At 42.6% G+C, this 24,603-nt stretch overlaps 1 protein-coding gene across 4 annotated transcripts in view; it reads left to right on the top strand.

The window, feature by feature from the left end:
- Positions 1-24,603, top strand: part of DYNC2H1 (dynein cytoplasmic 2 heavy chain 1) — a 438,789-nt gene that overhangs the window by 371,826 nt on the left and 42,360 nt on the right. For all 4 annotated transcript variants that reach the window (XM_061628720.1, XM_061628719.1, XM_061628721.1 and 1 more), the window contains one exon: positions 10,430-10,546. In XM_061628720.1, the coding sequence (XP_061484704.1) occupies positions 10,430-10,546 (117 nt within the window). The remainder of the gene's footprint in view (positions 1-10,429; positions 10,547-24,603) is intronic.

Here is a 24,603-nt window from a genome sequence, read left to right as displayed (position 1 = left end):
ATGCCTTTCTCCCCTTCAGTCTCTTACTATCAGGAGAATCAGAATGTTGAGGGCAGAGGTGATTCTGATAGCACTGTTTTGGCCAAGAAGGCTATGGTTCCCAGAAATAATGCATCTGGCCTTGAGATCATGGATGCTGCCTCACAGGGAGGACCTCTTGAGGCAGGGCCCAGCGGTTCATCCCAGGCCAGAACTCTTTCGACTGACAGCATGGCGGTTGAGCGGCTTTGGTTGAATGAGCTGGGTTTTTCAGGGGCTGTGTTGGATACTTTACTAGCCTCCAGAAAGGTTTCAACTAACCAAGCATACTGTTCTACACGGTGGGCCTTCCTTATCTGGTGTCAGGCGAGGGGGAGGGACCCGTCTTCCAGGAACATTGCAGATATCCTGTGGTTTCTGCAGTCAGGTTTGGACAGGGTCTTAGCACCAACTCAGTTAAATGACAGGCAGCAGCCGTTAGCAGTGTTTTAGGATGCAGGGGAGATTTTTCAGTTTCTTCACATCCACTCTTTAAACGGTTTATCAGGGAGGTGGGCCTGAGGAAACCCCTGGTGGTTCATCGTTTCCCCTCATGGAACCTCAACTGGGTCCTTACAGCGCTCATGGGTCCTTCTTTTGAACCACTAGCCACATGCAGTTTAAAGTTACTAACCCTGAAGACAGTGTTCCTGGTGGCAATTACCTCTGCCCGGCGGGTGTCAGAGCTCCGGGCTCTCTTCTGATGCTCAGTTGTATATCTTTCACATAGATAGGTGGTCTTGAGGACAGACCCCTCCTTCATTCCTAAAATCAACTTGCTCTTTCACAGGGCTCAGGAGGTCGTTTTGCTGTCATTTTGCCCAAATCCTTCTTCCCCCAAGGAGAAGGCACGGCACACTCTGGACGTGTGTAGGGCTCTGCCTTTCTACCTGGACAGGATGTCAGGGTTTAGAAAATCAGAAGCACTGTTTGTATCTTTTGGAGGAACCTCCCAAAGAGGTAAGGCTTCCCCCTCCTCAATTTCCTGCTGGCTTAAGGAGGTGATAGTTCAAGCCTACCGGTCTTTGGGAAAATCTATCCTGGGGGGTTTAACAGCACATTCTGGGAGGCTTCTACATCATCAGCGTACAAGGGTAGCTTTCCCATACTAAACATTTATAGGGCAGTGACATGGGGTTCTGTCACACCTTTGCTAGACACTATAAAGTTGATTTGTGGGCCTCTGCCAATGCAGCCTTTGGGCGGAGAGTCTTGCAGAGGATGTCATCTGCATTACCGGAATCCCACCCTGTTTAAGGGCTCTGGTATGCCCCAAGGCCAATCACTGGCCTCCAGGAACCTCCAGGGAAAAATGGAAATTCTTACTGTGAATTTCTATTCCCGGGGGTTACTTGAGGACAGTCCTCGCCGCTTCATTCCGGGGTTTTCAGTCTATGCAGGTTGGGAGTTAGTGGCTAGTGCCAGTGTCCTACATGTGGGGTGGTAGTTAGGGCCGCCCGGGGATTTCCTGGCAATTTCTACTCCTCCCTCCAGTTCCTGTTCAATTCAGGAAATGTCAGAAGGATGGATTCCGACTCCGGTCAGGTGATCCGGGTGTGTGTGAAGGGGTGATCTTGCTTGTCCAGCTGGTCTGGAGAGAGCGGGATGGCCCCTCCTCCAGGGTGAAGTATCTGAAGTGGACCCTGCCTGCTGACCCAGAGGGAGGCACCATTCTCAAGGAAAATGACTAGCCTCCAGGAACCCCCAGGAATAGAAATTCACGGTAAGAATTTCCGTTTTTTCCCTCTGTTGAGGAAAAGGCTTCAAAAACTGTGGTTCCAAGCAGTGCCTTTCTCTGGCAAAAATATGGAGTCCTATATCTCACCCTTTGCTCCCGAAGGAGCCCAGGGAAGCAAACATATCAACAAAACAGTATTTGAAAAAGCATTTCAAAAACTGCTAAAAACATTCTGATAACAGTTACAGTTAAAACATTTTTTCACTCAGTGATCTTTGGGTTGCCAGGATCAGTCTCCTTCAGCCATCAAATGCCTGAGTAAACAGGAAAGTTTTCAAATTTCTCCTAAAAGTCAATAATGAGGGAGGCAGACACACCTCACCGGGAGGGCATTCCACAAATTGGAGAGCCACTACTGAAAAGGCCCTGTCATGGGTCAACACTAACCAGGCAGTCCTCGGTGGTGGCACCACCACCAAGACCTGTTGATCAGTTGTGGCCTGAATACAACAGAGGACATATTCATTGCATCCTTTACTGTTCACTTTATGTGAACCATAGAGAATGATTCATCTTGAGAGGGGCGGGTTCTACTAATGTTGACATTCTAATTTCCCTGCTTTTGCAGGGGAACCAACACATTGGGAATTGTCCATTGTTTTGGTTTTTTAATTTCCGAATTATGTACAGAGCATTGCATGTACAGTTTTCAGTTCCTTTGTGTCTGAGTTTAACATTATTTGTGTGCATGTGCGCTTTGATAAAACAATACACTACAATTTTTGATAAAGCAAAACAGTCTTTATGTAATTGTATTTATGATTGCATCTAGCTTCTTTGGGGCCACATTTTGCCCTTGTGCATGCGTACTTGTATACTTTTATAAAACACTGCCACAACACAATCACAATGTGATGGAGCAAAGGGTGATGTGCTGGACTACATACACATAAAAAAAACCACTGGCAATTTTTTTAAAAAAATAATATTCATGGTTTAGTGAGAAAATTGCAGCTGTTTCACTCCCCCCTTGCTGGTGCTGTCCAGTACTTGGAGTTAAGCCATAGTTTGGCTTAGTGTTACATCTGAATCAGAGCTTGTGGTTTGCCTCACTCCAAACAAGCAAGGAGCAGTAACCAAGATTTGTTCTTGACTTACCACTCATGTTTTGAGAGAGACAAACTGCAAGCCCTGGTTCAGATGTAACATGAAGCCAAACCGTGGCTTAGCTCCTGGTACTGAGGCAGCAGCAAGAGCAAGAGAGGAGTAAAACAGCCACAATTTTCTAACTGTGCCCCAGCACGCTTGCTCATTCACGGTAAACCATGATTTAACTTGGCATTATGTGCAAATGGGGTTACTATATATTCTCTAATTACAAAATTAGTTTTAGAAATTCTGATTGTAAAATTGGAATAGTGAGGTGCAAGGCAGAGCAAACATGTGGAGCAAATGAAGGAACAATAGAACAAGAAAAAGTCTCTCCCTGGAAATCATACAGATACTTAAAATATTTTTTTGTTATTGGATCTAGACCAGTCTTTCCCAACCTTTGGGTTCCCAGATGTTGCTGAACTACAACTCCCATTAGCCCCAACCAGCATGGTCAGTGGTCAAGAATGATGGGAATTGTAGTCCAGGAGCATCTGAGGACCCAAAGGTTCGGAAAGGCTGATCTAGAAAAATGTGTTAAAATGCTTGCACTATTTGCAAAGCATTTGAGAAAATTAAAGATGTACAGTCAGTTGCTATGCCCTCCTTGTGATGGAGATGAGTAAGTTCATTTTCTCTTCATTACGCTCTTGGATTTCTCAAATATGGCCCAGTTCAGGCAGTGCTCTCTCCATGGTGTGGGAACTAGAAAGGGCGTCTCCCCCTGGCAAAAATTTCCTCCCTCAGAGATGTGGGTGTAAGGTTTCATTACAGTGTATATGGATTTTATCTGGAATATCAATCAGATCTGTAAACCTACATATACTGGATTTTACATACATATGCCCTATTCCAATATTTCACCCACCCATGAAACATTTGATAGCCTTGGATGTGGGACAGGTTTGTTGTGTGTAAAGAAGGCTGCAGACTGGTTCTGTGTCTCCCTGTATTTTGTAACTGGAGCAGTATAAATGAAGATGATTGCTTGGGCTATTTACAGTATGCCCCTCTGTATGCTTGTTATCCTTTTCTTTTCTTTTGGCTTCTTTATAATGACTTACGGTTATGTATAAATAAAAGACTGACTGTATTACTAATAAAATGCAGTACATGGCCTCTTCAAAGAAACAAGTGGCACATCATTTTGAAATTTGATTATATTTATATTCACAGCTGGCAGAATGAATGGGGTTTAGTGTGGCAAAGAGGTTTGCTCTTAGTTTGCTTAAGTTTGCATAAGCTAGCATGTCTCCTGTGATTTGTATTCAAGCTTTTAAGACCTAATTCCCTTGAAAAATATGCTGATGCAGTTCCTTGACATAGAATAAACCCTGCACATTTTACTTCTGATACTTAGTAAAAACCTCATCTTGCAAATCACTGCCATAACTTATAGTTTCAACATGCACAAGACTAGAATGCATATTGGAAGGGTTCTGAAACAATCTATGTTCTCCTAATATTCACTATCTTATAAAGAGCGGCATGATTGTAGTTATAAGTCTTTATTATAATCTCATGCTAACAGACCTTGGTCCGGTTCTTAGTGATATAAGTAAATATTTGATAAAAAATATAAATGATATTTGGTATAAACAGTGAAGAAGCTTATGCAGTTTAATTTTTCATACTTGACTCAAAAGCATATTTTATGGCCGGCTTACTGAAAAAAACTCAAATTTTATTTTTTAAATGTTTGTAAAATGTTGGATTTCAAGAACTTAAGTAATGCTAGACTTAAATACCTAACTATATACAAACTTCAGTTTAACTAAGCACCAGGAAACCTCCCAAAATACAAACAATTCATTTTCCAGTGTGTCAAATTGCAAGAGAGAAAGAATTTTAACATTAAGGCTACAGTCCATAATGTGCTTTTCAAGAAGTATGTTGACTGAAAGTTTCCTTCCAAGTAACATTATTTAGAATTGCACTGCAAATTTGGCCCCTCACTGGATCGTCACCTTGCAGTGGTGAGTGGGCTTGCGTGTTCCAATGAACCCTGTGAGCGATGCCGTCGGGAGTCATGTACTCCCAGCAGGGTTACCCATGGCGGTAAGGTCAAGGGAGAGGAACCAGACAAAGAACGATCCAAGAAAGTCCTCAGTGGCAGAACAGGCGGAGGATAACAATGTGTATGTTACAACGGCTGTGAAAGCGGATGAAGGCTGCAGCAGATAAAAGACTTCCAATCGTCTTGGTATCCATGCCATTGGATCAAAGCCTTTTTCTGTCAAGATTGTGTGTTGATCGTGGTGCACCGATCTCCCCACATAAAACATATTCACACACAGGCGTCTTCCAACCAAAACAAAACAAAAGTCCCATGGCGATCGGTGAGCGGCAACAGGGGCAGGACTGTGAAATCTGGAAGCCCCTAGTCATGGACTGGCACATGGGCGGTGGATACAGACTCAGTTTTCCTGGCTCAAGGACCGAGGCAGTTGAGTAGTTCAGCAGCTGTATCCACAACTGAGCAGTCCTATTCAGGATCCACTCTGCTCACCCCATATGGGAAGGGGCTAGAAAAGGTGCCCTAAACATAGTCTGCCTCATCTCCCTGACTGAATTACCATGTCCAGTGGGGTCACCACTTAGCGGTCGCAAAAGACAAATGAACTTTGGAACATGGAATATACAGACATTACTGGACAATACAGATAGTGAACATCCTGAACGCAGGATTGCCATCATTGCGAGGGAGTTGAGACGTTTTAATATTGACATAGCAGCACTCCAAGAAACTTGAAGAGCAGGAGAGGGACAATTCAAGGAAGAAAAAGGTGGTTACACCTTCTTCTGCAAAGGACTGCCTGAACAAGAATGACAAATACATGAAGTAGGCTTTGCTATTAAAAATGATCTTGTGAAGCTCTTGTCAGAAGTTCCTACTGGCATTAATGAACGACTCTCAACTGTCGGATTAAAACTCGCCAAAAACCAGCAGGCAACTATTCTAAGTGCTTATGCACCAACATTAGATGCTGATGAAGACATCAAGGAAATTTTTTATACCCGGCTGGGCACCATCTTATCAGAGATACCCAAGAGTTGGGCGTGATTTTGATTTATGGCCAGAAACCATTGGGAAAGGAGTTGGCAATAGCAACCTGAATGGAATTCTACTTCTGACTAAATATGCAGAGCAAGATCTTGTTATCACAAACACACTCTTTCGCCAGAAAGATAAATTTTAAAACATCATGGAAGCACCCTCGGTCGAAGCACTGGCATCTCCTGGATTACGTAATTGTCCATGCCAGAGATAGTTGTGATGTACTCCTTACCAGGGCCCTGATGAGTGCTGATGACTGCTGGACAGATCACCTATTAATTCGATCCACTATGGCCATTAATATTGTTCCTCAGTGTAGGCTCCAAGGAAGAAAACCAAGGCGTAAAATAAACATCCATGCCCTTCAAGATCCTATTAAGCGAGCTTGCTTTCAAACAACTCTCAAGAAACATCTACCTACGGAACTCCCTGAAAACGTTGAGGAACACTGGATTAAACTGAAGACTTCCATTATTGCAGCATGTGAACAAACTATTGGATACCAAACTAAGAAACATCAGGATTGGTTTGATGAGACTAATAGTGGGATTGAACATATTGACAAGAAAAGGAAGCCTTCCAGATATGGCAAAAAGACATTAACTGTTGTGCTAGATAATTATTTACATACACATTAGTACAGAGGGACCATGACGTTGAAGCTGCCAATACAAAGTACAGTAGGGCCCCACTCATACGGCGGGTTACGTTCTGGACCCCCGCCGAAAAGCAAAAACCGCTGAAAAGCGGAACTCATTGAATAGAATGGTGTGCGATGCCCAAAAACTGGGGTAAAAGTGGAACAAGCGTCGTATGAGTGGGGCTTTAGACTGCCGCATTAGCGAAGCACTGTAAAGCGAAGCGCCATGAAGCGGGGCCCTACTGTAACCAGCTGGACTGTCCCATCCCTCCAAGCTGCAGACTTCCCTCTTTTGCACCATGTCAATACCATAGAGTTGTATCTAGCTATGTTCTACTCAGAATAGATCCATTGAAATTAATGAACATAAAATGAGGCCAAACCCCATCTCGTCCAGCACTCTGTTTTCACAGTGACCAACCAGATGCCATGGGAAGCCTCCAAACAGACCCTGAGAGCAAGAGCATTCTCCTCACCTGTGATTCCCAACTAGTATTCAGAGGAATACTGTCTTCGACAGCAGTAGTAGAACATACCCATTGTGGCTGGTAGCCTATGTTAGCCTTATCCATCATGAATTTGTCTAATATTCTAAAGCCATCCAAAGTTGGCAGCCAACACTACCACTTGTGGGAGCAAATTCCATTTTACCTATGTAAAAGGGCTCCTGGGCTCCTGCTGGGATATAAATCAAATCAATAAATAAATATGTGCTAGGTGAAGAAGTACTTCCCTTTATCTGTCCTCAAGCTTCCAACATTGAGCTTCATTGGATCTCCCCGAGTTCTAGTATTATGAGAGAGGAAGAAAAAATTTTCTCTTTCCACTTTCACCACACAATGTATAATTTTATTATACTCCTGTATCATGCTCCCTCTTACTCACCTTTTCTCTAAATTAAAAAGGCCCAAATGTTATAATATTTCCTAAGGGAATTGCTACATCTCCTTAATCATTTTGGTTTCCTTTTTCTAAACCTTTTCCAGCTCTACAACATCCTTCTCCCAGGCATTTTAGCATGTGTTTTTAAATTGCTTTTTAAAAATGTGTTTTTTAAATTTATATATTTATTTTTAACATTTTAATTGTTGTAAACCACCCAGAGAGCTTCGGCTATAGGGCGGTAAATAAATAAATAAATATTTTTGAGGTGAGGCAGCCAAAACCTACACAGTATTCCAAGTGCAGTCACATCATAGTTTATATAACAGCATTTCCTAATTATCCTTAGCATGGCATTCATGCTTTTCACAGCTGCCTCACGCTGCCTCAACATCTTCATTCAACTATCCACTATAACCCAAAGGTCTTGTTCCTGATCATCATGAGTGCATATGTGAAATTAAGATTTTTTTGCCCCAATGTGGATCACTTTACACTTCCTTATACTGAATGGCATTTCCTATTTTACTAACCATTCACCCAACTTTGAGAGATCCTTTTTAGAGCTCTTCACAATCCCTTCTTGTTTTTACAAACCAGAACAATTTGGTATCATCAGCAAATTTGGCCATCTCACTGGTCATCCCTAACTCTAGCTAATTTATGAACAAGTTGAAAAGCACATGTCCTAATACCAATCCTAGTACCAATTACTTTCTACTTCCGCCATTAGGAGAACTGTCAATTTATTCCAATTCTGCTTCCTGTTTCTTAACCAGTTACCTATCCACAAGAGGACCTCTCCTCTTATTCCATGACTACTAAGCAGTCTGATAAGCATGTTTTGGTGAGGTACTTTCAGAGATACTCTCTCAAAGAACTCACCCTCACACTCATAAAGACTTACCCTTGCAGAAGCCACTGGTTCTGCTTCAGCGTGGCTTGTTCTTCTATATGCTTGGTTATTTTATCTTTTAATGATACTTTCCACCAGTATTCCTGGGACAGACATTAAGCTAATCAGCCTGTAATTTCCAGGATTCCACCAGATCCCTTTTTTTCAAAATGTTGTTGTCAATCACTTTCCAGTCCTCAAGTATGGACCTGACAACTAAGTTTATTCTCTTGTGGTCTGAGATAATTATTAGCCTGCAGTTTCATTTTACTCCTCTTGGGAGACCAGGTAATCTCAAAGATGAATTTAGCTAATTTGAGTCCAATTAATTATGCTCATTTGACAGAATTTTCTATATGTTGGAAGGAATGTGAGGGGGGGGTCTAATTATATGGTCTAGTATAATTCTGTTTCTAGTTGCAAAAACAAATTTTAGACTTCTGCTCAGAAAAAGCAAGGTTTCATTTTGAATTTGTGAAGGCACAAAACATTTCCAATAAGTTAAGTGATATATTTCCATCACAATGCAAAATGTATCCAATTTGAGAATGGAAATGTTACAGCTTTTTTCCTCATTTTTGTGTGTGTTCCTTTTAAAGCTCATTTTCTACAATGTTTAGCAAATTAATCGATAGTAATAATTATAAAAGTTAAAATAATACTTCCACAGACTACCAACTATTGAGGCTTCATGTTTTAGCAAGGCTGATAAATTATTTTAATTTGCTTTCACTGAACCAAACAACAGCACATAATTTATCAGATAAACAAAGAAAATGAAACACTGCATCATCACACATTTTTCAAGATAAGAAAATCAATCAAAAATGCACAAACAAGTGGACTTCAAGTGCATAATTCTGAGTGCCTAACAACTAGTTTGCCCTATGGAAAGATTTATGTATATTTATTTCAGAAATTCTGTGCAGCCAAACAAAACAGGAACTACAATCTAGGTTTAAAATCTTAGGAGAAACAGCCATTTTAAATAACATGTAAACAGAAAATAAGCATGCTGCTGTTTAATCTTGAGTTTTAAAAGCTTTATTTCTTGTTGTGAGCCACCCTGAGAGCTCTGTTAGAGGGCAAGCCTATAAATACTGATAAATAAATGTTAGCATAGGCAGTATTACTGTATTGCTGTGAAAAACGGGCAGAACAAAGCAAATATAGATATTTAAATATTCAGCAAAGATGATTTAAAATGAAACCATCCCAATTAAACTTACAAAATTCCATTTAAGTAATTATTTGGATAAAAGATCCTCCGTGGCGCAGAGTGGTAAGCGGCGGTAACGCAGCCAAAGCTCTGCTCACGGCCGGAGTTCGATTCCAACGAAAGGAGAAAGTCGAATCTCCGGTAAAAGGGGTCGAGGTCCACTCAGCCTTCCATCCATCCGTGGTCGGTAAAATGAGTACCCGGCATATGCTGGGGGGTAAAGAAAGGCCGGGGATGGAACTGGCAATCCCACCCCATATATACGGTCTGCCTAGTAAACGTCACAAGACGTCACCCTAAGAGTCGGAAACGACTCGCACTACAAGTGCGGGGACACGTTTACCTTTACCTTAATTATTTGGATAAATTATTGATTTCTTGCCAAGATCAAAACTAATAAATGGAACTGACTTTTTAATATTCCTTAGTAGAAGGAACTCTGAAATCTGCCTCTGAGTAAGCTTTGGACTTTTCCCCTTCACCAGAGCCTCTGGTGAGGCTCACTACAAGATAGACCCACAAGGGATGTAGGGTACATGATTTTCATACAGCTGCCTGTTTTGATGGGCCCAAACAAATCCCAGTACTTCTGGCTCAATAGTGATAGCACCAAAACAATGTATGAGTGCCCCCTTGCCCTACCCACAGCACATGGATGATCTTCAATCATTTGGGATTCGATCATACACACATTTATGATTGCTACAGTTGTATTGATATCATGAATGCAGGTATATCTGGTTGGAGTACTGCAACGTTGAATAGGATTTGAAGTGCTTGATTTCCCCTCCCTAGGAAGACATTTCTGTTTATTTGACTGACCCATAAACCTATTAGAGAATTGTCTGGGTGTTCATACATTGGCATATTATTTTTTTATCTAACAGGTAATTTCACAGCTTCGGATCCTGAGCAGGTCTGTAACTGCTGGCTGCAAATTTGACAGAGAAATCTGGTCTAATGAGCTTTCTCCACTGCTGAACCTATGGAAGAAGCTTAATCAGGTAAGGAGGTCAAATGTTGGTAAAGATTTCAGTGTTACTTCTAAAAGAACAGTCCAGGTAAAATATGTACATTCATCATGCATTTCAGACAGGCATTCTTTACAAATGTAATTCCAGTAAAACACGAGAGATTTATTTCAGATAATGTTTTGTTGGATCCAAAGATTCCTTTCATCCTACGTAACAAGCTTTCTCTGGTAGAGAAATGGAATCTTTGGAGCCATCCCATTTGATATTTGTTCTGTATCAAAACTAAAACTGTTATAGAACAGACAAGAAAACAACTTAAAACCTTCGAAAGAATTATTTTAGAAAAGACTATATAGTCAAAGAGATTAATTTTACAATTATACACACACACTATTAATTTCAGCTCACTCCAGTTTAAAGAATGCTTAAAGCATGCTAAAAATCTGCACATCGGACATTTGTTTCCACTCAGTATTCATTGCCAAATCCCTGTGTATTATGACACCAGGGAAACATTAAAATTGCTTTCAAGTGAGCAGTGTGTAGGGCACAGAGGCAGGAAAGAACCCACAAACATTTCATAAAACTAGAAAAGCAATTGTCTATAGGAGAGTATTGGAATGTGTATAAGAAGTTTGGAAAGGATACTCTTTATTCTGCCATGTGGATTATAAATTTGCTACCCTGTACTTACTAAAATACTACTAATTAATTCATTATAAGAGAATTATTTTTGAATGATTGCTTTCACCAGTGTGGCTGGACTGATACATCATGGTGATACCCACAATCTTCCTATATATAATCTCATTTGTCTCCTTCTTAAGGAAGGATGTGGGAAATAAATATGACCTGTAAATACTGTAGTAGGAGATAAATGGTTGTCTGCTCAGGCGATATGCAGATCTTTGTTAAGTTTTGACTAGAATAAGTTCTGCAATATAGAGTAGCTTACATGCTTTTGGTTTGATTTTCATGATCTGTTTGAATATTACCTGTGTTCTCTGAATATTGTCTATCTAATTATAAGTGTCACTCTTGCCGTGAATGCTTCAACGCAGGGATGCAGCAGCTGCTGCTGAAGCATTCATGGCAAGCTGGGCAAGCAGGCGAGGTGGGCAGCTGAAGTGAGTGAACTGCAGTGTGAACACTTCAGCTGCCCAACTCGGTGGTGGCAGCATGTAAAGGGGGACAAGAGGCAAAATGCAGCTGTGCTGGGCTCAAGGCCAGGAACAGGGGAGAGGCTAGTAAGTGGCTCACGTGGCAATGGTAGCGGTCTACACAGTGGCAACAGCAGCCTCAGCAAGAAGCCGGTAAGCAGCCTTGGCAAAGCAGCAGCTTTGCAGCAGGCCAGGAGGGGAGGCATAAGACTGATAAGTGGCTGAGGCCAGGGAGCAGTGGCAGCAGCAACAGCCTGGGCAGGTGGAGGTCTGTTGAGGTTGGTGAGTTCCCGGGGGAGGGGAGTGGTTTGTGAGTGCTGGGAGAGGGAAACTGTCTGTGTCTGCGTCTGCCTGGGCAGTGTGTCTGAGTCTGTGTGCGTGTCCGAGAGACAGTAAGTGTGTGTGTGTGTTTGGGGGTGTCTGGTGTGTGTTTGGGGGTGGGGTTGGCAAGTTTAGTGAGCAGGGGGGCTCTGCAACCCTAGTTTTAAATATTTGTACAATACTAGAGTACTAAAGTGTAAGAACAGGGGAGAAATCTGAGCCTTTAGGAGGTATAGGAGATAATAGTGACTATTGCAAAGGCCAAGGAGAAAACCTTTTCGTTTTTTACTGCTCACAGACAATGGCATAAGCCTTTTCCACAGCTACAGTTTTAATTTTGTCCTTTTCAGTATGAACATTAAGTCAACACTTTGAGTGGAATATATAACTTTAAATAAATAAGTAAAGAATCAGGAAAAAGCCAGCAATATCAGCCTGTGGCAAGGCTATCATGAGTGTCCACCAACACATACAGGATTCCACTTGAATTCAGCTTCTATCATGCCTCTGTAGATATTTCTTTTCAAGCATTTTCAGACATGGCTAGCCAGAAGCCAAATCTGGACTAAATTCTACATGTACCAGCTGATTTTCAAGGTCAAGTTACCCTAGGTTCTGCATCAGCTGGATATCAGTATATGGGGGCTTTTTCCCTTGGTTGCCATTGGCTAAGGAATACATGACCCACTTCATGCAGCCTTGTGTATCAAATAGAGCTGATCTTTGATTTTGAACTTTGTCCTTTTTTCCCACTATTGCTAACCTCAAAAGACCCCTTTGCTTTTCAGTGTTGTTTTTTTAAAAAATAGTCTATCCTATTCCTGGACAAAAGTAGTAGCTGGGGAAAGTTCAAATTGTGACTTCTCCAGAGGTGGTGAACACATGGCATGGTGGGATTACGTTATCCTTTCGTGGTTGGAGACAGGAATGCAGACTGGTCTTTGTCCATTGGACTCCCCTCCCAGTCTCTTTCCTGTCTCAGTATGGAGCAAAGTGCTTCCCATTACTCGTTTACTTCACCTGACCAAGGCCTGTGTGTTTTCCTTTTCTTCATCGTGTGTGTATGGTTGGTCTTTGTCCTCCTTAGTGTGTGTGTGTGTGGAGTGTGTGCATTTTCCTCTTCTTTTTTTAAAAAAACTGTGTTTCCTTCTCCTAACCCCTGCTGCCATGGGTGGAGACAAGAACATTGATGGGCAAATTAAGAAAGAAGGGCAGCTGCACCACAGTGTCAGGTAACATTAGAATCCTCAAGTCCCGGAGGATCAGGGAACAAAACAGTGGCCACAATGGCAGCAGAACACAACTGCCTCCAACCCAGCAGCTGGGACTGCAGCAGAGAAATAGTTGACAGCTGCGACAGTGGCACCAGCCCAGTTGTTAGGCTCCAGGAAGGTGCCGTACATGGGGGAGACTCTCTTAAGCTGGCCAATTCTAAGCGCTGACAGCAGACACACAGCAGAGCTGTTGTCTGAAGAGGAAGGGATCCTTATGCCTCACCAACTGCAAGTAGAGGACAGGATCTGTGGCACAAGATTTATTTATTTATTTATTTTATTTCATTTTTAAACCGCCCATAGCAAATAGCTCTCTGGGCGGTGTACAAAAGATTAAAAGTACAGAAATACAAAATATCACAATAAATAAACTGAAACAAAGAGATTTAAAATTGTAACATTAAACGCTTTAAAATGCCTGGGAGCATAGCCAGGTCTTAACCTGGCGCCGAAAAGATAGAAGCGTCGGCGCCAGGCGTATTTCTTCGCGGAGGCTATTCCACAATTCGGGGGCCACTACAGAAAAGGCCCTAGATCGAGTAACTGTCCTCCGGTTGGGATGGTACCCGGAGGAGGGCCTTAGATGCCGAGCGAAGTGACCGGGTCGGTTCATAGCGGGAGAGGCGTTCCACAAAATACTGCGGTCCCACGCCGTGTAAGGCTTTATAGGTCAAAACCAGCACCTTGAATCTGGCTCGGAAGCAAATAGGTAGCCAGTGCAAACGGGCCAGAACAGGTGTTATATGCGCTGACCGGCTGGTCCTCGTCAGCAGTCTGGCTGCTGTGTTTTGCACTAGCTGAAGCTTCCGAACTGTCTTCAAGGGCAGCCCTACGTAGAGCGCATTACAGTAATCCAACCTAGAAGTTACCAGAGCATGAACAACTGAGGCGAGGTCATCCCTGTCCAGACGGGCGTAGCTGGGCTACCAGCCGAAGGTGGTAGAATGCATTCCTTGCCACCTTGGCCACTTGCACCTCCAGAGACAAGGAAGGATCGAAAAGAACCCCAAGACTACGAACCTGTTCCTTCAAGGGGAGTGTAACCCCATCTAGAACAGGGTAAGCATCCACCATCTGGGCAGGGAAGGCATTCACCAACAGTGTCTCAGTCGTGTCTGGATTGAGTCTCAGTTTATTAGCTCTCATCCAGTCCATTATCGCGGTCAGGCAGTGATTCAGCACATCCACAGACTGACCTGTAGAAGATGAAAAGGAGAAATAGAGCTGCGTGTCATCAGCGTACTGGTGGCAACGCACTCCAAAACTCCTGATGACGGCACCCAGAGGCTGCATGTAGATGTTAAAAAGCATGGGGGACAAAACCGACCCCTGAGGGACTCCACAATGGAGAGTCCAAGGAGTTGAGCAATGTTCCCCAAGTACTACCTTCTGGTGACGATCCGCCAAGTAGGAGCGGAACCACTGCCAAGCAGTGCCTCCAACTCCCAACTCCGCGAGTCTCCCCAGAAGGATACCATGGTCGATGGTATCAAACGCCGCTGAGAGATCAAGGAGAATCAACAGAGTCACACTCCCTCTGTCCCTCTCCCGACAAAGGTCATCATACAGGGCGACCAAGGCTGTTTCAGTGCCAAAACCAGGCCTAAAACCGGATTGAAACGGATCCAGATAATCAGTCTCATCCAAGAGCACCTGGAGCTGGCCGGCAACCACCCACTCCAGAACCTTGCCCAAAAAGGGGACATTCGCCACCGGTCTATAGTTGTTCAGGTCATCTGGGTCTAAGGAAGGTTTCTTTAAGAGAGGTCTTACTACTGCCTCCTCAAGTGAGGATTTTGTGGCTTTCCAGCCATCTCCTAGCCACTTACCTAGTAAGCATGTCAGCGGGGGCTGAATGGCTGCAGGGATGGAGGCTATATGCTACAATTGTCTGCAAGTAGAGCAGCCACAGAAACAGCCCACACAGTTATCTGAGGGTGTGCTGCAGCAGATAAGGGAGTTCTAGTAGGAGATATAGCCCGGCAGATTAGAGCTATAACAGCTGCACAAGTCCAGTCCATGTGACATTTAATGATCACAAAAACACACTGCAGTCAGAATCCACTCAAAATGTGAAGACTCAATCTAGCAGCAGCAAACTTTAACAGTCAATGCAGCTGTGAGCTACACCATCCAAAGTAACCCAAAAAGCAAAGCATAACAGTGACAAATGCCCTTTAATTAGGGCAAAGCCATATCAGATATACAACTCCTCAGAGGGTGAGGTGTGGTGTCACCAGACCCACATGCCATTTCCAGGGGTAGAGCACATATTGACCCATTATCCCCTCAAGTTGAGCTAGAAGCAGCATTTGCTGCAAATCCTGTAAATCTAGAGGAGAAATTGAGTGATGGTGTAGAGGTTGAAAAGAAGGTTTCTTTCAGGCTTTTCAAGGATGAACACTTTCTTCCTCTGCTTTGCAAGGCACTGTCAGCTTTGGATCTCAATGACAAGACACCTGAGCCTGTTCCTATGGCTTCAAAGAGTGCAGAAGTGCTAAAGGCAGCAACATCCAATGACAAAGTAATTCCTTTCGCAGCATCCTTTAAGAAGGTGACCAAGAATGAGTGGGATAATTCACTCCAAGAGGTTGATGATGCTGGCAAATAAGTACTACTTATTAGAGCCAGAGTTCATTGATCAACTTAGATCCCCTTCAATTGACACACCCATCACTTCCATGGTGACCAAGGTAATGATTCTGAAAGGAGAGGCGCAGCCAAAGGACACAAAAGACAGGTGTATAGACTATGCTTTGTGCAAAGTACATGAAGTAGCAGCACTATCAATCTGGTCAGCATGTGCAGTTTCCATGTTTGCAAGAGCATCTCTTGTATGGATTGATGAACTGTTAGATGACCCAGAACAGTCTCGGGAAAGATGATGGAAGATGCTTCTAAAGATTTCAAGAGCTGCAGCCTTCGTTGCTGGCATGACTCCGGACACCACTCTGTTTATGGCCAGGACTATGGCAGCAACAATAGCCCTGCTATGGTTCCTATGGTTAAGAACTTGTGATGCAGACCAGTCATCAAGACTGAACTTGGCAACCACCCCCTATGTAGGCGGCAAACTGTTTGGTGATGAAGCTTGAAAGAGTTGTTGGTAGACCCAAAGGAGAACCACAAGTTCTTGCTGTTCACTACAAGAAAAGAAGACATATGTGCTAACCACAGTTTTTCATTGTATCCATAGTCCTTTCGTTCCTTCAGATACCAGGGGAAAGGAGGAGGGAACTTTACATGGTCCAGGTCCAGGTTTCAAGAGGCTGGTCAAGGAAGCAACTGCAGCAAAGGCGGTGCAGGTAACCAGGGCAAAGGAACACGCAACACTCAATTCTGACACCAAGGTGATTCCAGTAGGGGGCTACCTCCAGAATTTCCATCAAAGGTGGCATTCTCTATCAACTTGGTGTGGTATGGGTTGAAGGTGGAACTGAAGTCTTCACACATGCATCCCAATGTTATCTTCTTTCTCCAATATCCAGAGTAGTGGGGAAAAGAACCATAGTCCAGAACAAAATCATCCATCTGCTGGAGATAGCATCTTTACAGCCAGTACCTCCTGAGAGCTACTTCTCAGGTGTCTATTCAGTGTTCTTTCTGGTTCCAAAAAAAGGGGGGGGCAAATAGAGGGCAGTGCTAGACCTCAAGTTCTTAATTCAATTTGTAACAGAAGATTCAAGATGGAGACTCTAACATCAATATGGTAGGCCCTACATGTAGGAGATTCGCTAGCATCAGTAGATCTGAAGGAGGCATACCTTTACATCCCAGTTCATCCACAGCACAGACGCTTCTTTCCTTTCATGTACAACAACCAGCATTTCCAGTATCTGGCAATTCCATTCAGTCTAGTCTCAGCTCCCTGAATATTGAAAAAAGGTCATGGTGACCCTGGTGGTGTATCTTCACCTCCACGGTTTGCATGTGTACCCTTACCTCAACGATCTGCACATCAAGTCTCATTCTGCACACACAGCACTCAGGGACATCCAGCTAACCATGGCAACCCTGGAACAAGCTGGATCCATTGTAAACTACTAAAAAAGCAGTCTTCTTCCAACACAGTCAATCACCTGGGGGCAGTACTGGACACCAAGCAGGGGATGCTGTCGGTATCTCCGGATAGGGTGCACAAGGTTTGGCAAGCAGTGTTTCCTCTTCTCCATACATCTTCAGCAGATTTGATGTACTTAGCCAAAACACTGTGGTTGCTAATTTCTACCATATAGCTGAATCTGTGGGCACACCATCACACCAGACCTCTGCAGTGGTTACTTCCTCCTTACCAGAAGGCAATAGTTTTGAGGAGGCATTTGATTATGTAAATCACACCGACTCTGTGTTTTGCATTGTGTTGGTGGTATCATGAGAGGAATTTAACAAAGGGCATTGCCATAGTCAAGCCACAGAGGTCACTACAGATGCAAGTCTGACAGGATGGGGGGCACATTGTCAGGACAGTTACATTCAAGCACTGTGGAAGGGACAAGAACTAAATCATAGTGTGAATTGGCTAGAACTGATGGTGGCCCGCCTAGCTTTATGTCACTTTGTCCATCTCTCCTCCATCAGGCATGTACTTCTGCACATTGACAACACCACAGTGTGGGCTGGCAAGGGGGAACTCAATCAAAAACTCTTCAAAAGGAAGCAATGCTATTTCTAAACTGGGCAGAAAGAAGCTTAAGAGTCATTGTGGGTCGAACACATAAAAGATGAACATCCAAGCTGACTGGCTAAGCTGACAGACGGTGCAGTCAGGAGAGTGACGGCTGGCAACAAATTATTTCCAATTGTCTATAGGAGTTGTTTGGCACAGGGACGCTGGTTCTATTCGCCACAAATCAGAATCATCAGACACTGAGATTCTACTTGAGGTATCATTGCCCAGGGACAGAGGCAGTGGCTGCACTCTTGGTGGACTGGTCACCACAGCTGCTTTATGCCCTTCCACCAATACCATTGCTGCCCAGGGTACTCAAAAAGATCAGGACACAAAGGATGCACATGATTCTTGTGCCATTTTGGCCCAGGAGGCCATGGATGTCAGACATTCTTCATATGGCTATTCAGAAACTATGGATGATTCCCTGTCAACCAGACCTACTGACATAAAGGCCTCTGGTACATCCTCACCCAGAGTGGTTCTGGCTGACTGCTGGGAGATTGAGCAGAAAGAATTAACAGGTTTTTCAGCTAGCATGATCAACGCCATACTGTCCTCTTGCCACTCTTCAACCATCAGGATACATGAGTCCACATGGAAAGCATTTACGCAGTGGTTGACAGCACGACAGTTGATTTTAGTCCAGGTAACTGTGCAAACTTTGCTGGAATTCTTGCAAGACAGGTTGTCAATGTGCCTCAGACCAGCAACATTAAAGCATCAGATGTCATTGATTTCTTTGGTCCTGAGTGTAACAGCCTCCCAATCCCTGGGCACACATCCACTACTGAAGAGATTTCTGAGAGGGGCAACACTAAAATGTCCCCCAGTGGTGCACAGATTCCCAAGTTGGGATATCTATAAGGTGCTGTTGGCTTTGCAGTAGGAATGGGGTTCGCTGCCTACTCCCAATCACTTTTATTCGGATAGTCTGTCATTCCATCCTGATCCACCTTTTTTGTTCCCACTTGGTTTGGTGCTTGCAGATCTGATCTGCTGGGGTTTTTTTGTGTAATTTTGTAACATAAATGCCTATGTAAGTGATCACAGTGTTCCACGTGGTTTATTTTTTCCTATTTATCACACCTACACACTGTTATTAATGCATCAGTTTAGACAAAATTATGAAGATAATTATGTAAAATCAGGGAAAAATTGAAAAAAAGATGTGCAGATTATAGCCACAGCCCACCACAAAAAAATCCATGCAGATTACAGCTGCAGCCCACCACAAGAAATCAGTGCTGGTCCGAAAAGATAGTGGACCATCGAATTCAGTCGGAATCCAGTACCAAGTCCAATTTAGCAGATATCGTCCCCCATCCTTACTCTGCAGAAAGAGCCATTGAGGACCATGTCACTGAGATTGATGTCCTACAAAGTTCTATTTTTGTTGCAATCACAACTGCAAGAAGAGTGTCAGAATTGGCAGCATTATCAGTGGCAAAGCACTTGAGCATTTTCCATTCAGACAGAATTATTTTAAGAACGGACCCTTCATTTATACCTAAGGTTAACTCGGACTTCCACAAACAGCAGGAGCTGGTTCTCACCTTTTGCCCAGCTCCCACACATCCAAGAGAGAAAGTGTGGCATTCTTTGGATGTCAGAAGAGCTTTGAAGGTCTACTTAAACAGAACAAATTCTATAAGGATGTCAGAGTCTCTATTTGTATCATTTAATCCAACAACAATTGGCTGTCAAGTATAAAGTTCAACATTGGCTAGATGGCTGAAAGCATGTATTGTGTTAACGTATGAGTCCATGCGATTACTGGTACCAAAGCATATTGTGGCTCATTCACTAGAGCAGCTGTGACCAAAGCAGCGTTCTTCCTGAATGTGCCTCTTCATGAGGTTTGCAGGGCTGCTACGTGGGCTATCCTGTGTCATTTGTCTGCCATTATAAAATTGATAAGTACACCTTGTGGTGCCCCTGTTATATTTGTACAGTATTTATGGTAAGTGTGGGTTTTGTAGTGTAAATATGGTAAGTAGAGAGAGTTGGGAGGGGGGAGTACATGTGTTGGAATGTTGAAGAATGCTGAGTTGTGATTGGCTGAGTGTCTGGGTGGTTGAAGGTATAAATGAGAGAATGATCGTTGGAGAGGGGTTGGTTGGTTGTTGGTTCTGGGTTTTGGAGGGGTGGATTTGTGTTTAGACAGGTAGTGAGGCAGGTTTTAGGACTAAGATATATAAAGAGAAAACTATTATATGTAACCACATGCATGTTGACTGAACTTAAAGTAATCTTGTTTATTCCTTGTGTTAATAAATAGTTTTGGTTTAACAACATGCTTGATCTTTGGCTGGGATATTACAGAACAGAAGGGTGGGCAGAACAAATACCAAAGTTGAGAACAGTGTCAATGGTGGCAGAGGTGAAGGATAGTGCAGCCTTTCCCAACCAGTGTGCCTCCAGATGTTGTTGGACCACAATTCCCATCTTTCCTGACCATTGGCAATGCTGCCTGAGTCTGATGGGAGTTGTGGTCCAACAACATCTGGAGGCACACTGGTTGGGAAAAGCTGGGATAGTGTAACAGCAGCAGGTATCAAAAGCAACCCAGGGCTGTAATCTTTAAAAGCAGAAAGATAGAGGGGGGTTGTGGCCTATAAGTGCACCCAGACACTACATAGCAATCTGTGGAGGAGACTAAGGCACAGTCTCAGGACAGTATTGCATTACAGAGTGTCAGGTGGTGGCGCCTAGTAGTGGGATTGTGAAAGACCTGTGCTGGGGCCAGTGTGAGAGATCCATTACGAGACCAGACCCTGAGCAGGGGATTGACACACCTCTGCAGAGGTGGCATTCAAGACACAAGTTCTCTAGAAAGTTATTTCAGCATGTAAGTAACCCACTCGGGATGTATAAGCTTTAGTACATTCCATCATGACATGTGTTCACCACCTCTGGAGAAGGAGTCATTGTCCTTACCTGAAAGGTGTTGAACACATGAGATGGGCCCTCCCCGGGGCCAAACAATATACAAATTGCAACAAGTTATGTACAAGTTGAAACAGCCTTTATTTAAGTTTTACTCATATTCTCCAGTTGCAATGGATTTAGTTCGAAAGATTCAGTTTTCAGTTAATACTTAAGATTATTTCCTTGCATAACTGTTCACAAGCTGTGCTCCTTCTCCTCACAATGAAATGGACTGGGGGGGGGATGTCCAATGGAAAAAGACTAGTCTGCATTCCTGTCTCTGGCCATGAGAGGATGACTTAATCCCACCATGTCATGTGTTCAAACACCTTTGAGAAACTCCTTTCAGGTAAGGACAACTGTCCCTTTCCTGAGCTAACCTACAGAGCAAAGTTCACAAAAGCTTCCACATCTTGGGAGCCATGAGAACTGTGAAATCCTCAAGTTTGTCTAACTTAGGGGCTAAACAATTCCCTGCAGCCTTAAAAATTACCCTTTGGTGGCTTTTCACATTTCCCTCTGAGCTTTGATTGATGTTTAGGATTTGAATGAAAAACAAACGTTTATTTTTGTATAATTTGCTTAGCTGTTGAAGGAAAGATTCTTCCTCATCAAAAATTCAAATTTCAACACAAAAATGATCACGTGAAGAGGCCCTGAATTTAATAGTTCTGTCAAAAACGCCATATAAATTTCTAGTCACTTCTGTGTACAGTGTAGATATTAGCTGGAGAAACAGAATTGTACCTGCTAGTCTGCCCCAATCTTTATAAATTCAGAAGGTCTGAAAAAGGTCTCAACATAAATGCATAGAAACCTTTTCCAGACATTCCAGTGAATGAAGAGGGATTGAGGCCTGCAGGCACACCACTGTCAGAGGCAGAACAAGCAGGCATGATCCTGCTCCCCCTTTGTGCATTCGATGAACACATATGAGAAACGTCTGAAGAGAGTTATGTGGTGTTCCCTTTCCTTTCTTAAACCAGCATTACAGCTTTTATCTGTTGCAGCTGACCATTTCAATTCTTCTCAGTGCTTGGCAAGTTCATTTAAAAAAAAAATAGTTTCACTTCCAATTCACTACCTCCAAAAAGGAATTAACACCATTCCTGTTCAATGCACAGTTCAATTCACAATTCATTCACGTGGGCCTTGGCACTTTTTCCCCCTGAGCCTTCAGAATTTTACCATCTGCTCTACTCAAGTATAAAATATATTTTAAAAAACTGAGAAAACATCAAAACACAACATAGTATAATGTGATCAATTGTTTTATATATTTTCCCCAACAATTATGATATTTAAGTTAAACCAGCAGCATCACTTTTCAGATAGGTATAAATGGTAAATCCAAATAGGTAAATCTGTGGCCATAATCAAACGGAGTTAAATGTGATAATGTATATAAATTATTGAATTAAAATTAACATTAAATTGTTAAAATAACAATTAAAAATCACCCAAAAATTTCCATTGAAAAAAGGAATTTAATTCACATTCAGTTCACCCGGAAATTACAGGAACTACTTTCAGATGTAATTCAGAGATTTTTTAATTAATTCAATGAATAAGGGTGCAATCCAACTGCTATTTATGCTGGGCTGAGGGGAGTTGGATATGGCAGATCTCTGGCTGAGACAGCTCGGTCTGGACTTTACCAGGCTACATTGGCATAAGTCCCTCATCCTGGCTCAGCCACAGCTGAACCGGGACCCAGCCAGCTCAGCTGGAGATCCCCTAGAGAAGCTCAGCCCGGCCAAGGGGAGCCAGTGGAAGGCTCAAAAAAGGAATGTTCTGGAGGTGAGGGAGGGGCTGAAAGGGGACTTACACTACATCCTGATCCCTTTTGGCTTCCTCCTGCAGCCCTCTGTCCCAGCAGCCAATACACCAGCAAAAGGGGTGGCAGAAAAAACCCATGTATTTTGTTTTCTTCTGCTGCACCCTGCCAGCGCAGCCAACATCCTCTCTTCCCAGAGGCTCCTGAAGGTGTTCTGGACGTGGTAGTTCCTTCTGCCAGCGCCAGCTCCACCAGTTCCACTCCCGCCAGCCTCCAACAAGATAGATTGCTCTGTTAGTTAATCTGAATTAGTTCATTCCAAGCACTGGTTGTTCTCATTGAAAGACTGGTTGATGCTATCAGCTTGGACAGTTTCAATCATTTGCTGGAAATCCTCCAGTTCAATTGTTGGCAGTGTCAAAACCGACTGTGAAAATCATTAGTTAGAGGATGTTTATGCAGATCTGCTCCAGCAAGGATCTTAATTATTATCTTCCTGGTACAGTTAGTTGAAACTGCGAATAGAATATTGTACTTTCATACCTGAATAGCTATGAATATTTTTAACATAGGCATCTCCTTCCAAATTAATTTGGATGAATTACATTCCATTTTTAGTCTACATAATAAGTCACTACAGGTATTTTTTTTTTAATCAACATAATTAGCTGTGGATACATTTCTTTCTGATGTCATTTCAAATTAAAAACTACTCAGTGAGATTTCTCCTTTTTAGAATACTAAGCAACGTACTAAGTGCAATCCTTTAAAACATTTTGTCCCTACAAAATTTGTAGTTAATTTACCTTTGAAATATTTTAATTTTTAAGAGAGGAAACTTTGCAGACATTTGACAGTTTTAATAACTGTAACGATGTAGCATTTAAAATATATTTCACTATGAATATCAAAACCTGAAATCTGTCCACATCTTACTTTGATTCAGAATATTTGCTAGTAAATATTATGATGAATAGTTTCACGACTGCCCCATTCTTATTAACTTTTTAATGATATTCTTAATGCTTAGGATGTAGATCTGTAGTCAATCATCTAAATTACTTCCATTCTATTACACTTAGGTGGAACCATTTATAATTTCAAAGTTTCAAAACAATTTTTTCTCCCCTGAAAGTTTTATCTCCTTATTTTGAGCAGAAGAGACCCATTCTGTACAATGATGTAGACCCATTAAAGTAATTGAGATTGTACTGTTATTAGGAGTCTCTGCACTGGTTTGTGAGAAGAAATTACGGATTTTTCAAGGGTCCATAAATTTACTCACCATGGCAACCATATAGTCCCTTTGTCTCTGCCTCCAAAGCACAACATAACATCAGAGAAAAGACCCTACTTTTCACCTGAATTCCAGGCACAGGAGAGAGGTAGTGTCAATCTTTATGCATGAAAATCCACCTGAGTCAGATGTAGTAGTCAGGCCATTTTAAAGCAACTTCTTAGTAGAAAAAATAGCCACTGCTATACCCAATAATAAATGTGATAAATATGATAACTTTGTTCTAGAATTAAAATTCTAAATAAATCAGTCAATTGACTCTTATGAAATTTAATATAGCACATGTGTATTTTTCAGAGATATTCTGATATTTTCCTGAATTTTCAACTTTCATTAGAAAAGTCTGTAGCCATGCAGAGACTAAAAAAAAGGTGTCCTACCCAATTCCTCAGTAAGAAATCAGCCTGCTCCTGTCTCCCAGTGTTCTGGCCAATGTGTGTGGCAACGCTGAAACAACTGATGAGCACTCAGCACTTAGAATCATAGAATAGTAGAGTTGGAAGGAGCCTATAAGGCCATCAAGTCCAACCCCCTGCTCAATGCAGGAATCCAAATCAAAGCATTCCCGACAGATGGCTGCCCAGCTGCTTCTTGAATGCTTCCAGTGTCAGAGAGCCCACTACCTCTCTAGGTAATTGGTTCCATTGTCATATGGCTC

The sequence above is a fragment of the Rhineura floridana genome, chromosome 5 (assembly GCF_030035675.1).
Source record: "Rhineura floridana isolate rRhiFlo1 chromosome 5, rRhiFlo1.hap2, whole genome shotgun sequence".
Lineage (NCBI taxonomy): Eukaryota > Metazoa > Chordata > Lepidosauria > Squamata > Rhineuridae > Rhineura > Rhineura floridana.
Note: the sequence above shows the minus strand (reverse complement) of the source record. Positions and strands in the feature narration are given on the sequence as shown.